We start from the raw sequence: 17,076 nt of genomic DNA, 5'->3' as shown, positions 1-17,076 counted from the left end.
AACTGAGCTCATGTCAAATGTATGATCATGAATCTCAAATGAGCATCTAACAGTATGGCACCCATCCAGTATATGTTCACAGTAAAGCCACTTTTCCATCCTCAACTATTTGACATCTTCTCCTGTCTCCCCAAATCTCCTTCACCCTTCTCTGGTCTCACCTCATTCTTTATGAAGAAAATAGACATCATTATATGTTTTACCTTGTCTCACCCCTAATTCCAACAAGTTACCTGTATCTGTGGCCACGTTCCCTCCTTTCCCTTGAGTTATGGTGGAGGATGTGTCCTTGCTCCTTTTTAAGGACAATCACATTTCCATTCATCTTTCAAAGACTTTATTTTAGATGCATTTATTTTTTTAACATCTTTATTGGAGTATAATTGCTTTACAATGGTGTGTTAGTTTCTGCTTTATAACAAAGTGAATCAGTTATACACATGTTCCCATATCTCTTCCCTCTTGCATCTCCCTCCCTCTCACCCTCCCTATCCCACCCCTCTAGGTGGTCACAGAGCACCAAGCTGATCTCCCTGTGCTATGCGGCTGCTTCCCACTAGCTATCTATTTTACGTTTGGTAGTGTATATATGTCCATGCCACTCTGTCACTTTGTCACAGCTTACTCTTCTCCCTCCCCATATCCTCAAGTCCATTCTCTAGTAGGTCTGTGTCTTTATTCTGTCAAAGACTTTATTTTAAAATCATCATTTCTATTTTTCATCAATTTCTCTCTTTTTGCTGGATCATTCCCTTCAGCAAACATGCCTTAGTGTCACCAACTTAAACCCCCTTCTCTTGACTTCACATCCCTCTTCAATTCTTGGCCCATTTTGGCTAGTACTCACAGTAAAACTCCTAAAAGAGTTTCCTACAGTCACTGTCTCCACTTTTACACTTCCTGTATTCCCCTCAGGTCACTCCAGTTGGGTTGTCATCAAGGCCACTACAGAAATGACACTTACCAAAGTCTTTAGTGACTTCCATCTTGCCAAATCCAATGGTGGATTTTCAGTTTCTAACTCACTGGAACCCTCCCTAGCATCTGATTACTACATCCTTCTTAAAATACTTCCTTCACTTTTCTTTTAAAATAACAAAAAAAATTCTTATGTCACTGACCTTCCCTTCTCTTTCTTTTTTTGCAGCTTCTCCTCTTTTAGGCCACTAAATGTTTTAGTTCTCCAGGTGTGTTGTGGACTGCACAGTTGTGTCCCCCTAATTTCCACATGTTGAAAATCTAACCCCTAATAAGGTGCTATTAGGAGGTGGGGCCCTTGAGAGGTGATTAGGTCATGAGGGTGAAACCCATGTTGGGATGAGTGTCCGTATAAGAAGAGAAAGAAAGCTTACCCTCTCTCCCTCTGCCATGTAACAATACAACAATAAGACCACCATCTGTAAACGAGGAAGGGGATCTTCACCAGACCCTGACCATGCTAGTGCCCTAATCTTTGACTTTGAGCCTCAACAACTATGAGAAATAACTCTTGTTTAAGCCACTCAGTCTATGATAGTTTGTTATAGCAGCCCATGATCAGATAAGGACCTAATTCTTGGCTTTCTTATCTATCTACAATCGTCTAATCACATGGTTTCAAGTGCTTGTCTATATTTGAACAAATATGAATATCAAATATTGATATGAATATCGAATATGAATATCAAATATTTATTCATAACTTCCAAATTTATATCTCTAGCACAGCCCAGATTTTCTCCCAACCCACCAACCTCAAACATATTTAAATGCTTAGATGAAGTGTCCATTTGAATGTGTAATAAACATTCTACTTTACATGGCCAGAACAAAACTTGATTCCTCTTCTCTCCCACTGAGCAAATAATTGTATGCTTCACAAACTTTCCCCATCTCAGTAAGAGGCATCATTATCCATTGGTTTGCTAATGCACCAAACCTGGGAGTCATCCTTAATTCCTCCCACTTTTACTCTAGCAGTAAGTTCTGTAGGATCTTCTTTCAAAATATAGCTCGGGGCTTCCCTGGTGGCGCAGTGGTTGAGAGTCCGCCTGCCGATGCAGGGGACACGGGTTCGTGCCCCGGTCCGGGAAGATCCCACATGCCGCAGAGTAGCTGGGCCGCTGAGCCTGCGCATCTGGAGCCTGTGCCCCGCAACGGGAGAGGCCACAACAGTGAGAGGCCTGCATACGGCAAAAAAAATAAAAATATATATATATATATATATATATATATAGCTTGAACCCAACTGCCTGTCATCATCTTTATGCTATAATCCTAATCCAGACCACCATCGTATCAGGTCTGGATTATTGTATTAGCTTCCTAGGGCAGCCATAACAAGGTACCACAAATTGGGTGGCTTCAACAAGCCAAGAAGTTTATTGTCTTACAGTTCTGGAGGCTACAAGTCTAAGGTCAAGGTATTGGGATGGTTGGTTCCTTGTGAGGGCTGTGAGAGAGAATGCCTCTCGCTTGGATTCTGGTGTTTTGCTGGCAATCTTGAGCATTCTTGGCCTATAGAAGCCTAATTCTGATCTTTGTCTTCATCTTCACCCTTTGTGTGCATGGCTGTCTCCAAGTTTCCCCTTTTCATGAGGATACCCAGTCATATTGGATTAGGGCTCACCGTACTGGCCTCAGTTTAAGTTGATTACCTCTGTAAAGACCTTATCTCCAAATAAGATCTTGTTCTGATATATTGGGGATTAGGATTTCAATATATGAATTTTACAGGGGGACACAATCAATCCATAACTTTTAAAACAGTTTCCTATCTGTTTTTTTTTTAGACTACTCTCTTGTTCACTTATTGTCTATTCTACACACAGTGAGACAGTGATCTTTCTAAAATGTAAATCATACCATGTCACCACCTGTTTTAAAACTGTACAACAGCTTCTCATTGTAACAAGAATAAGATTTCTCATCATAGCCTTTAAATATCCAGTCCTACCTCTTTGCATCTCCCCCTATTCTCTCATCACTCATTGGGCTCCAAACATGTAGCCTTTCTGTCCCTGAAATCCCCCAATCTCATTCCTGCCTTAGGACCTTTCTACTTGCTGCTTCTGCAGTTTGGAACCCTCCTATGGAGTCACAAAATTGCCTCCTTCCCCTCATTCAAGTCTCAATTTAAGTGTCACTTTGTCAAAGGCCTGCCCTAACCATCCTAGCTAAAATGACCCCCCCATCAGTCATCTCTCTATCACATTATCCTATTTTTTCCCTCCTAATTACCAGAGATAATCTTATTTGTTTATATATATATTTGGCTAGCCCAGTAGGATGAAAGCTCTGTGAGGGTATGAACTCTGTCTGTCTTCCTCGCCTCTGTATTTTCAATTCTTTCAGCAAGGAATATAGCAACCAATCAAATATTTGTTAACTGACTAACCAGCCCCTTCTCGGTGTTAGTGATGATATCTGTAGTTCTTTTAGTAGTTAGGACTATAATTTCTGTGGAACTAGAAATGCTAACTCCTCTGCAGAAGGTCTGTGATCTTTTACTGACCCCTCCCATATCTTAGACCAGACATCAACTCAACATTTCAATGTATTAAGCACTTATAAGTTTTATCACATGGAGGATGAGTCTTTTGGATGTTGCCTGGAGACCATTCTCCTTGAATGGAGATATTAGAAGTAAAGGAAAGTTCAAATAGTTCAGCTTTGTCTTAGTTGACTACTATATTAAATTATTTGCCCCAGATAGAAATCCTCGTCTTGTTCTTCCCACACATAATTTTGCTGAGAAGCCATTTTTATTTTTCCTGCTTTTTTTCTATTGACTGATTGATTGATTGAAGGATAGGGATTTCCCTGGTGGTCCAGTTGTTACCGGGGGTCTGGGTTCGATCCCTGGTCAGGGAACTAAGATCCTGCAAGCCACACAGCATGGCCACAGAAAAAAAAAATTTATTGAAGTACAGTTGATTTACAGGGTTGTGTTAGTTTCAGGTATACAGCAAAATGATTCAGTTATATATATAGATATAGATTTTCAGATTCTTTTCCATTATAGGTTATTACAAAATAATGAGTTTAGTTCCCTGTGCTATACAGTAGGTCCTTGTTGGTTATCTTTTTATATATAGTAGTGTGTATATGTTAATCCCAAACCCCTAATTTATTCCTTTCCCCCTTTCCCCTTTTGTAACCATAAGTTTGTTTTCTGTCTGTGAGTCTATTTCTGTTTTGTATATAAGTTCATTTGTATCATTTTTTAAAGATTCCATATATAAGTGATGTCATATATTTGTCTTTCTCTGTCTGACTTCACTTAGTATGATAATCTCTTGGCCCATCCATGTTGCTGCAAATGGCATTATTTCATTCTTTTTTATGGCTGAGTAATATTCCATTGTGTGTGTGTATGTATGTATGTGCATATATATATATATATATATGTATACCACATCTTCTTTATCCATTCCTCTGTCAATGGACATTTAGGTTGCTTCCATGTCTTGGCTATTGTAAATAGTGCTTCAATGAACATTGGGGTGCATGTATCTTTTCAAATTATGGTTTTCTCTGGATATATGTCCAGGAGTGAGACTACAGGATCATATGGTAGCTCTATTTTTAGTTTCTTAAGGAACCTCCATATTGCTCTCCATAGTGGCTGTACCAATTTACATTCCCACCAACAGTGTAGGAGGGTTCTATGACTAAGACTTTTTGACAATTGCTACAGTTTCTTGCCACTATTCTGTGATAAGCTTTACAGTTTGAAAGCTCTGAGATTCTTATGTTGTAACATTTACTTTTTGGATTATTCTTCATTTTCTTACTGCAGTCATTTGTGATGGTAAATCAGAATTTGGAACTCAAACTCTCCCATCTCTGTTTAGCTGTACTTGTTTTAAGAGTGTCTGGACACATTGTCCTATCTTTTTTCCAAAACATTCTTAAATCTGATTCTCTAAGCTCTAGGATGTGTATCTGACTATCCGTTCTGTAGCTTTTTTGGACCCTGGGATAATAGAATTGCTCACTTTCTGTAATTTCATTACTGGCGGCTAGTTCCCCATCATATCTGGGGGATACATTCAGGAAAGAGAAGGTATCTTCCTTCTGTCTGCCATCCTATCACTCACCTGTCAGTCTCCACTCATCCTGCATGCTTTGCCCTCTGTGGCCAGTACGTGATTCTTGTGTTGATACCTGTGGACCCTTCTCTTTGTTTCAGAGAAGTTTAGTATAAAGGTTGTGGTGTAGGGGTTTAAAGGACTAGCTTTCTGGCATGCTACCATCACTTAGTATCTCTGTGACTTTAGACGAGTCACTCATCTGCTCTGAGTCATCTTCTCTAAAATGGAATAAGCATTCCTATTTATACCTTATAATTGGTGAGAAGATGATTGAATTGATATGTAGAAATACTTGGAAACTATAGAGATTTTATACTAAAAGAAGAATCCAGCTCTGATCTCTTTTGCTCGTTAGATACATTTAAAAACTTTAGCCAGCAGTTCAAACTGTGTATACGTTACACAAAATCCAGAACTTTGGCTTCCCTGAAACAATCAGAAGGTCAGTTCACACTGGATATTCCAATATGACAGCCATCAGCAGGAGCTGAGAGGCAGATGGCCCTCGAGATGGGCAAGTCTTTTGGTCTGACACCCACTACTTACTGACTTATACTTGTCCCCTTTATGCATTTATGTTGTGGTCATCCCATTCTAGAATCTAGTCACTGCATGTATTAGAGAGAATTCTTTAAACATACCAAGGGCAGATGCAATATTAAAAGTAAGGGGTTCCTAAGATTTGTAGAACAGAAATGATGCTTTTGTGTGATATTTCCTTACTTAGTGCAGATATGGTAAATTTCAAATTACTTCCAAGTCACCACATGGCTGTGCCATTTCTGGAGTAAGTCTTAAAAAATAGTGATTTCTATCACAGGGGTTAATTATAAATATTAATTTTATTTTCTGAACAAAAGATCAATAGTAAATATAAGTTATTCAAAGTAAAATCAGAAAGAGTGAAAAAAGGGAAATTTTTGTGCTCTTAAGAAAAGATAAAGATAGAAGAAAATCTCTAAACCTGGCCAGCTGAATTAAGTGAAAATGTGGCAAATTTATGTCTAAACTAGAGCTGAGTGTGGCAAATTACAAACTGAAACTGGTTATTGTGTCCAGAGACATTGTGCCTTCAATTCTGTATAAACTTCCCTGGATGTCATAATGCATCTGAGGTGTATAAGTAGCTGTGTTTTCTCTCTAGAGTGATAATTGAAGAATTAGAAGTTGAAATCATATTATCTCAACATCATCTATAATGTATATTCATCATTAAAACAGGAGCATAAACATGAAGCAAATTAAATAAGAATTTCTGGTAATGAAATACTATGTAGAGCAAGAATGAAAGGAGAAAAAGGTCTCTTAACATCTTCCTCAGCCACTTTTATTGTTACTGGTGGATTTTCACCTGGCTTCACCTTGCCTGCTTCCTCACTCTCAGAGCATGAGGATCTTGGCACAATCTTCTTTAAGGATGCACCAGTTCTCCTTGCTGTTGCTTTGAAGTCTGACAGCACTGAGAAAAAAAATCCCCTTGATGCTGAAGATTTTCAGCAGCTATACGTGGCTTTTTATCTTTGTAGTCCAATTTACTCTTCACTAAAATGAACATAGCTTGTTCCTATGTGTTCCTCTACTGGGTACTTTTTACTGAAACTAGATGCATGTGGCATTCATGTAGCCCTAAGTGTTCTTTCCTCTTTTTGCTTCCACCCAGAGGGGGGTGACCTACTTTCTAGAACATGCTTAATATACCAATATACCATTTATACACATCTCCCTCACTTCATGTACCCCTTTTGAACAACAGGTTATTGTTTTTCCTGGGTTTTGCCAGACTTGGGAAAAAACATTTAATGAGACTTTATTTTCCCCCTTATACTCATAACAAAAAAGAAAATAGAACAGTTTTCTTACTGAATATAAAAAAGTATGTGAATTTCCTGTATTTTTTTTTTTTTTTGCTTTTCGTGGATATTAATGCCATAAGGACAGTAGCTTGTGTCACAACAGTCTACTGAATACAAGTTAATAACATTTAGCAGTTTTATTGATACTTACGTTTTACTGTTAGAATTAGATTAATCCCAATATAGTAATTAAGTCCGAAAAGTTTACACTATTTCATTTTGTTACCAATAATTTGCAGTGTTCAACTGCATACTGTTCGTCATACTGCTTGTGATTTAAGCAGATAGATGAGTATTTTTTTTGAAACCAAAATTTAGTAGCTCTGATTGGAGGCAAGAAGCTATTAAATAGGTAGACACATTTGAAATCAATAATTGTTTGATTTCAAATATCTTAAACAATAGAATCTCAAGTGAGTATTGAATTTCTCAGATGGTTATGCACTTACTCCTCTAGACTGAAAAATGGAACAGGGAGAGGGAAGGAGGGAGGGAAAGAAGGAAGGAAGGAAGGAAGGGAGGGAGGAAAGGATGGAGGGAAAGAAGGAAGGAAGGGAGGGAGGAAGGAAGGAAGGAAGGGAGGGAGGGAGGAAGGAATGGAGGAAGGAAGGGAGGAAGGAAGGGAGGGAGGGAAGGAAAAAAGGGAGGAAGGGAGGGAGGGGAAGAAGGGAGGGAGGGAAAGAAGGAAGGAAGGAAGGGAGGGAAGAAAGACAGAAAGGAAGGAAGAAAGAAAGAGAAAGAAAGGCATGTTCTTTGAGTGATGGCTTTATTTAATGAAAAATAGTCTTCTGTAACCTTATCCTGTAATGTTCATGAGACAGCACTTCCTGGATTTTATTATAATTGTTTCTTTAAGTGTCCATCTTCACTCAATTCTAAAGTTTGTATAGGCAGGGATCATGTCTTTCTTGATTATTATTGAAATCCCCAGTTCTATATCTATATCTGTATCTATATCTATAGATATATTTCTATATAGATATATTTCTCTATACATAGATGTTATATATATATATTTTTTCAAATAGTGACATCAATTTTTTTTATTGAGGTATATTTGATGTAAAATATTACATAAGTTTCAAGTGTACAACACAGTGATTCACAATTTTTATGGGTTATACTCCATTTATAGTTATAAAATATTGACTATACAACAAGAACCTACTGTATAGTACAGGGTATTATATTCACTATCTTGTAATAACCTATAATGGAAAAGAAATATGAACAAGAATATATATATAATATATATATGAATCACTTTGCTGTACACGTGAATCATTGTAAATCAACTATACTTCAGTAAAAAAAATTGACTGTATCCCCGTGTTGTACAATATATCCTTGTAGCTTATTTATTTTATACAGTTTGTGTCTCTTAACCCCCCTCCTATCTTGGCCCTCCCCCCCTTCCCTCTCCCCTCTGGTAACCACTAGTTTGTTTTCTGTATCTGTGAGTCTGTTTCTTTTCTGTTATATTCACTAGTTTATTTTTTATATTCCACACATAAATGATATCATATAGTACTTGTCTTTCTCTGTCTGACTTATTTCACTTGGCATAATATCCTCCAAGTCCATCCGTGTGGCTGCGAGTGACAACATCTCATTCATTTTTATGGCTGAGTAGTATTCCATCATATATATATATACACCACATCTTCTTTATCCATTCATCTGCTGATGGGCACTTAGGTTGCTTCCATATGACATCAATTTTGATAGACCTAAAATTATTTTTTTTTACAATGGAAAAAGGATGGAATGTGTGGACTATATAGAGGACTCTTTTAGTAGAATCTAGTCGAAGAACCCAACAATGCTAAAAACATGTTGAATGTTGGCCTTGCATACTTCTTCCTAACCCTCCTAAAATCTCAGCGTTTTGAATTTTTTCTATGCATGAGAAAATGGTGAAGAACGACGTGCCAAGGAAAAAAAGAGGGTGGGTGGGTTTTTGTCAGGGACTCCCTAGGGAGCTCTTAAAAATACTAATTCCCAGACCCCAGCCCAACTTTCAGTTGATATGGGATGATGCCCAGAAAATCAGTATTTGAAAGCTTCTCAGATGATTCAGTATTCAGCCTGGGTTGAAAAACAACTGGTCTAGCTGGTCAAATCAGCTTATGTTAGTTGGGAAGCTTGCAAATGAGGGCAGTGATGGCATGGCTGACATGTCACCACAGTATAAGGGAATATCTACAATAAAAGCTCCACCTTCCAACACTGGTCAACTAAATGCCCACACCTTTGGTCCTGGCCCACTATGGAGGAAGAGAAACTGAGAATGGAGGAGGAGGTGGAGGCCATTATGATGAATAGACCTTGCTTAGGTGGTTGAAGTTGGCCACTAATAAATTTTTTTTTTTTAAATGTTGAGCCTTGTTTTAATTTATTTATTTTTATTTTTGGCTGTGTTGGGTCTTCGTTTCTGTGCAAGGTCTTTCTCTAGTTGTGGCAAGCGGGGACCACTCTTCATCGCGGTGCGCGGGCCTCTCACTGTCGTGGCCTCTCTTGTTGCGGAGCACAGGCTCCAGATGCGCAGGCTCAGTAGTTGTGGCTCACGGGCCTAGTTGCTCCACGGCATGTGGGATCTTCCCAGACCAAGGCTTGAACCCGTGTCCCCTGCATTAGCAGGCAGATTCTCAACCACCGCGCCACCAGGGAAGCCCTAACACATGTTTTGAAACGTCATCTGTTGAACTATCATTAAACAAGTACATGTTAAGAACCCAATGTATGCTAGGTACTAGGTCTTGGGAATACCAGCCAAGTCCCTGCCTTCACAGAACTTACAGTCTGGGGACCAGACACAGAACAGACAAAGAAGTATATCATCATTGGTATCAATGAGTGCTGTGAGACAAAAATTAAAGCTGGGTTGAGAGTAGAGAGTGATGGGGTAAAGGCTAGACTGGGCAGTCATGGAGGACAGCTTTGAAGTGGTGATGTTTGAGCTGGGACCTGGGTAAAGAGAAGGAATCAGTGTGGGAGCCACGTGAGAGCTGAGAGAATAGAAAGGGAAGAGTCCTGAGTTGTGGATGTCCTTGGCATGTCCAAAAATAGAAAGTCCCTGGGGTTCGAATGGAGCAGGTCATGTGGGGCCTCGAAGGCCATGGATAGGAGTCTACAGTTTGTCTTGAGTGTGATTCCAAAGTCCTTGGAGAATTATGAGCAGAAAATGAATTTGATCTAATTTTATTTTTAAAAAGATCACTCTGTGACAGTGAGGAGAATGGGTTACAGGGGCGAAGAGTAGAAGAAGGGCCATCATTTGGGAGATGAGAGTAGCTCATCATGTTTGGGAGATTAGGATTGTAGTGGTGGCAGAGGGAGAAACAACAAGATTCAGGATATATTTGAAAGCAGAGTAGTGAAGACTTGCTAATGCAATCATTGTTGCGTATAAGAGAGATGATTCAACTGCATAACTGGTGGCTATAAATATTAAATAACTGTACAGTGAATTCTGAATGCTAACAACATTGCCACATACACAGTTAGCACTCATAAATCTTAGCCAGTATCAAACATCCAAGCAAATATGTGAGTGGATAATTGGATGTACAAGTCTGCAGCTCAAGGGAGAGGATGGAGCTGGAGATATATGTTTGGGAGGTACAAGGCTATGGGTGGCTTTTAAAGCCATTGGACTAGGTGAAATCTTCTAGGGGGTGAGTGTAGAATGAGAAGACTGAAGGCAGCGGCCTGGGGCACTTCAGTATAGACACTGAGAGCAGAGGAGGAGCATCCAGCAGAGAAGACAGAGATAGGAGGAAATTCTGGAACTTGGAGTGTGCTGGAAGTCCAGTGGAAAAGTGTTTTAAGGTGGAATTGACTAGACTATTGCTGACAAGTTTTCAAAAACAATGAAGTCTAAGACTGCCCATTAGAAGTTGTGGGTGGCCTTTTTAAGCCCCTAGCTTGAAATTTTCAGAAGCCTTCCCTGAAAACTTGACATTTCTGAAGCCCTGGCTCCTTCTTGGAGGGATCTCTTAGCCTCAGCTTTTCATTCTCTTTCATTTTTTTCTCTTGTCTCTTTTCTCTTCACATCTTTTCGTCATCTTTCCCACTCAATGAAGAAAGTATTAACTACGCTGCCTGCCTTTCAAAGCGAACAAGTGTTATTTTCCAGAATAGCCCCATTCAGGAAGCATGGGCTTTGCTTTCCACAACAGTGCAATATTTGCAAATTGCTCAGGGGTTATATAAATGCTTCTTATATGAATACGTGGGAGATGGGCATGGAAAGAGCCATTATTTACATAAGTAAATATTTTAAAAATAAAATGTAAATTTTAAAAGATAAATCTGAGTTTAAGATGCCAGTAGCTCTTGAATTATTATTTTAGGAGAGAGAATGCTGCCGTTTGGAAAGTGGTGTTTGGCGTCAATAATCTAGACCACCCATCAACGTTCATGCAGATGCGCCTCGTGAAAACCATCATCCTGCATCCTCGCTACAGTCGAGCAGTGGTAGACTATGACATCAGCATAGTGGAGCTAAACGAGGACATCAGTGAAACGAGCTACGTCCGGCCCGTCTGCTTACCCAGCCCGGAGCAGTCATTAGAACCTGATACTTACTGCTATATCACAGGCTGGGGACACATGGGCAACAAAAGTAAGTCAGGATCCTCAGGAGCACTTGCCTTTCAGCTTGTAACTGGAAAACAATGGGGTACTTCCTGGCCTTTGGCAATCATTTCCCATTTTCACTTATAAAAGTAGAGCCACAAATACTTAGCATTATGTGTCACTCTCCCTTCCATGCAAATCATAGATGTCAATGCACTTAAACCTGCCAAGCCCAGATACAACCATAGAAATCCTTCTCCACATCTCAGTCTTTCTCCAGGGAGCCGCTCCTGATGTTTTAGAGCTGGCACGCAAGACGAGACCGATCAGTCATCCTCCCTTGCATTGTTTCTATTGGTGATTTGCACTCACTTCAGGCAAAGTCACTCGGAGCCTCTGTCTAGCAGTTAGGTAGTTCTGCTTCTGCAGTCAAGCTGGACGGTCCCATTTCCAACTCTTTGTTATGATTTAGTCCTATCAACATCGGTAACACAACCTGTAAGTCTTTCTAGAAGGAAAACTGGTTAGCTATTTGCCTATTCAAATTAGTTTAAATAGTTTGGGTTCTTAGATGATTAATAAAACATATAGAAGTTTAAAAATTAGTACTGCTGACTCTCAGCCACCCATAAAGGACTCTCTCATTTTGCTTGACTTATTAAAAGTTTAGAATAAGAATTTAATCGATGAGATATTTTCTTTAATGGTAGGCACTGACCATGGCAACTATATCAGGTGTAGTACTGCAGCTCTCAGGGATGATGACATATATCTGTGTCCTGTTGTCCGTCTTAGCAACTGCCAGTTTGAAGGACGATTGTTTTTCTTGAAATTTAGTCAAGTTTTGAGCTAAGTTGAGTTTCTTTTCTATACGATCAACTGAGAATAAAAAGAAAAAGGTAAATAGACAGTAGTAAGTCAATGACTTCTGAAAAGCTAACATGTAAGAAATATGAAGGCAATGCCAGACATATGATGTCACCATGCCTGCTAATCTTGGTTTTTAAAAGCTATAATTAGTTTTGTGATATATGAGACCAGAATCTATATTGCCTCTACTTGTATTGTTCCCAATATCCACATTAAACTCAGAGTAATCGTGTGACATGTGGTACACACCACGTATATAATGTAGGAAGAGCAAGGGTATGAGTTCATTGAAAAGGTCTGATTGACACTGAGCACACCACTTTCTAGCTTACTATAAAATGGAAAAAATAATAGCAACTGTCTAACTCACAGGATTATTGTAAAGATTAAAGAAAATAGGCCCAGAGAAAGCTGAGTGCAGGAGCCTGGCCCACTGTGGGTACCCAGTAAACCTTAGCGATGGTTCTTTTTACCATTCTTTCGACAACTTGGGGAACTTCCACTGTCTGCATTGCATTGATTTTTCCAAACGTATTGGAAAACGTATTCTTTCTTCCATTAAGGTACCCTGTACATGTACACTGCTTCACCATCACTATCTAAAAGGAGAACAGTGTGTATGTTTTGTAGAATGGCTGAACAATGAGAGATTCTTGCTGCTGGCTTTGAGAAATACATTGTTATTCGGTGAGAACTTTGGAGCAAGATGAAATTCGCATGTTCTCTCTGCTGACACTAAGGGATGGCTTTTCTCTTTGACATCTCTTTGATGCATCCTCTAGGATTAAAGGTTCCGACCTCAAATGATGGCTACTGTAGCACATGACGAGACACACTGTTCAAACCAAGGATAGGGCAACCCTTCCTCTGTTAGTCTGAACAGGCAGTCTGAACTTGTAGCAGAGCAGGGCTCCCATGTTGAGCTGTCACAGAGCTGGCAGGCTCCCACCTGGAGCAGAGCTCTGGCTTGATTATTTTCCTTTTCATTGTAGTAGCTATTGTTTACGTTGCTACACATAATAAGAGACGAAAAGCATGAGCCAGGTTACTTAACCAGTCTGTGCCTCAATTTTCTCATTAACAAAATGAAGGGGTTTGATTAAATGATTGCTATCAGCACTTATAATTGGAAAATTCTGATTTCAAATGAGCTTCCTCTTTGAAATGACATTTTAAGAGCATGGTTTTCTTGATATAAAAATGTTATTTCATATTTGGCTAGCCTCATTTTTGAGTCATTTTACCCTCATATATTTTATTTCTTCTTCTTTTAAAAAACTCCAGTGCCTTTTAAGCTGCAAGAGGGAGAAGTCCGCATCATTTCTCTGGAGCAGTGTCAGTCCTACTTTGACACTAAGACCATCACCACCCGGATGATCTGTGCCGGCTATGAGTCTGGCACAGTTGACTCGTGCATGGTAAGTTGCTTTCTGGTTACCAAGGAGATTCAGTTCAGCAGTAGGTTCAATGGGTCCATATAAGCCCATTAGTATTCACGTGTGGCCCTTTGAGAACATTTTCTGAAAATAATTTATTACCGAATGTTTAATTATTCACAGGGTGTTTTCCTTTATTCAGGACCCAAGCAACGCCCTGAGTAACCTCCACGCCCCCCACTCAGGTTGCCTTCTGCTTTCTCACCTCCTGCATGGGGTCAGCACCCTGGGCCAGCAACAGGAGGAGAAGCAATTGTTCTGGTCCATCTCCTTGGACCATTTTAGTGGCCAGGACAAGCAAGTTTCTGAGAGCAGCTAGTGGTAACCAGAGCTCCAGCCAGGTTGCCTCAGGAAGCAGGGGACAGACACCAAGGGCATATTCAACCATCGGGGTGATGGCACTGAAGCACATACAACACTCCAATCTCCAGGGTGTGTGATAGACCCACCTCCGTCTCAGGAGTTGATCACACTGGCATTGTCTGGGGCTGCACGTGATCGCCAGCACGTCTTCAAATATCTATCACCGAACACAACCTTTAGACTCAGGATTTCTGGTCACAACAGTTCATAGAGTATGCTGACTGAGCAATGCAGGAAAGCTTTTTTTGAATTTTTGAGTTTTATTTATCTTTTTTATACAGCAGGTTCTTATTAGTCATCCATTTTATACACATCAGTGTATACATGTCAATCCCAATCTCCCAATTCATCCCACCACCACCTCCACCCACCCCGCAGGGAAGCATTTTTACTTAATAAACACTCATTGCATATTATACTGGACTGGCTCCCAGGGGAGGATGGGAAGGGAGAGCACTTAAAGAAGCTTGTGACAGAGTGGAGAAGGCAGTTTTCCCACTACAGTGCTATGAAGCGTCTTTGTTATTTCACTGCTTTGGAGTAGATCAAATTGCCCCCAAGTTTTAGAATTGAAGAAGAGATGCAACAATACTATTGCCCCTAACCCAACATAATGAAATGACATTTCTGATTGTCCATTTCGGAATAGAAATGGCCTGGTGGTAATTTAGACAGTTGTCATGGGAAAGAGGGAGGCAGGCTCCCTTGAAGTTTCAGTGAGTCACCTTCCCTTCTGTCCTCTGGCCCCAAGTCATCCAGCTGAGGTGGGCAGTGATAGAGGAACCCCTGCCTTCCGTGCAAGAGGCCTACGTTTGATAGATCAAAGCCAAAGAAAAAGTGACTAGGAGGCAGCATGGTGTCAGGGCTAGGACACATGATTTGCAACCTGAAAGGTCTGGGTTGGCTCCCATCTCTGGCAGCGAGAACAATGTGACCTGAAGAAGTTATTTAACCTCTGTAGAATATTTTCTCCCAGGTGAGATGGGGCTGATTCTGTCTGATTTGCAGAGTATCTTTGGGATTAACTGGGTTAATGTCCCAATATTTTAACATATGTGTATATGACGTCTGGCATATGCCCTCAGTGAATATCAACAATGTGAATGTTAACATCTACCAGTTAGTGCTTACTGTGTTCCAGGATCTCTTCTAAATACTTTCTAATAACTCACTTAATTCTCACAGTCATCTCTTGTGGCAGTATCTGTGTTTTTCCTATTTTACAGATCAAGAAAACAAGGGACCAGAGAGGTTAAGTAATTTACCCCATATCACCCAGCATTAAGGTGGTAGAATGAAGATATGAATGTAGGCAGCCTGGCTTCAGAATTCAAGTGCTTGGTCACTACACTATCCTAGAAGCAATGATTAATGTGAATACATTTCTCCCTGTTGCCAACATGATCTGGACGTCTACCAAAAAGTAGTTCCTCTTCATCTCTTGGTAACTGCTAAAGGGAGGGGATAGAAGGTGATTCTTTGAAAGAGAAATGAAGGTCCAACACAGCCACAGGCATAGGCATGTTTATATCGTAATGTCTAATAGTAAACAGGTCCTGCCAACTTCTTTAGTGGTGGGAATTCCGCACTGTGGATATCTTAAATGCATACCAGATGCTCTCTAACACAACCCCAGGTAGAAAACAAAACACAAAACAAACAAAAGCTACTTTTTACCAAGTCTGGAGCAAGATTATACACCAGAACCTCTCATTACCTTCCTTAATTGCATCAACAGGTCACACTGGAAGCCATGGGTCCTTTGTTGAGGTCTAGAAATCATGGAACTCAGTATTGAAACCAAACAAACTTTGGCCTAAAGCCCAATATTATGAAAAGAGGACCAAAAACCAGACAAATTGTACCTTTAGCTGTATCCCCCTTTTGTTTTGAATTGATGCTTCTTCACCTCTTGTTTTCCAACTAACAAATGTCCACCTGCCTCATTAAGCCTAGCTCAAAACCCACTCTTATGGGGACCCTGTGTTCCCCTCTGGCTGGAAGTAATCACTTATTCCTTTGAAGTCTCCTTTATTTATAGCCCTTAGATTTTGCTTTCATGTAAAGTTTTTCTCATTACCCAAGTGGAGTTTTGGCGCCTTGGGGACAAAAGTAGCTCTTGTGTAGACTGTAGCACAGAATCTTGCAAAAATTAGATGCTAAATAATTATGTGGCTAAGTTTCTGATCTGGAAGTGTAGAGATGCTGACCTGTAAATATCCCATTTTAATCACTCTCTGGCATAATAAGTAGCTCAACCTAAATAAGTCAGTATCTTAGTATTTCTTTTATATAAGAGGAGATGAAAAAATTGTGGAATATGTTTAATAAAATTGTTTCCAGTACATTTTGCTTAAAAATCAATTAGGCTTTCAGACAGAACAGTTTAGCCTCTTGCAAAATCTATGCTTATTAGTTAGGTTTATAGCATTGGTAAATTATGAATGCAATGTTCACCACTTCTAGGAAGGGGCATGATATATTCAAAGTCCTGAAAGGGAAAAACCTTCAACCCAGGATACTCTATCCAGCAAGATCAGCATTTAGAATAGAATGAGAGAGAAAGAATTTCTCAGACAAGAAAAAACAAAGAATAGAGCAACGCTAAACCTACCCTAAATGAAATATTGAAGGGTCTTCTCTAAATATTGAAGAAGGGTCTTCTTCTTTCTCTAGAAAAGAAGCAAGAATCTACTGGAAACAAAAAATCATAATAGGAGAAGCAAATATGTAAAAGGATTGAAGATCACTTAAATAAGCCACTACATAGATTAAAAAGCAAGCAAAAAAAATTTTTTTTGTAAAAGCAATTATAACTACAATTAACAGCAAAAGAATAAGTATGAAGATGTAAAATAGAACATCAAAAATCACAAAATGTGGGAGAGTGGAGTATAA

The 17,076-nt window shown here is 39.6% G+C and overlaps 1 protein-coding gene across 1 annotated transcript in view; it reads left to right on the top strand.

Moving 5' to 3' along the window:
- Nucleotides 1-17,076, top strand: part of CORIN (corin, serine peptidase) — a 265,617-nt gene that overhangs the window by 234,847 nt on the left and 13,694 nt on the right. Inside the window, 2 exon segments of the mRNA XM_089911890.1 lie at nucleotides 11,284-11,555; nucleotides 13,664-13,797. Of these exon segments, the coding sequence (XP_089768016.1) occupies nucleotides 11,284-11,555; nucleotides 13,664-13,797 (406 nt within the window).

The sequence above is a fragment of the Delphinapterus leucas genome, chromosome 5 (genome assembly GCF_059928025.1).
Source record: "Delphinapterus leucas isolate spDelLeu-1000000601 "Yukka" chromosome 5, BTC_Dleu_Yukka2, whole genome shotgun sequence".
Classification (NCBI taxonomy): Eukaryota; Metazoa; Chordata; class Mammalia; order Artiodactyla; family Monodontidae; genus Delphinapterus; species Delphinapterus leucas.
The sequence above is the reverse complement of the archived record's forward strand: the minus strand, read 5'-3'. Positions and strand labels throughout refer to the sequence as shown.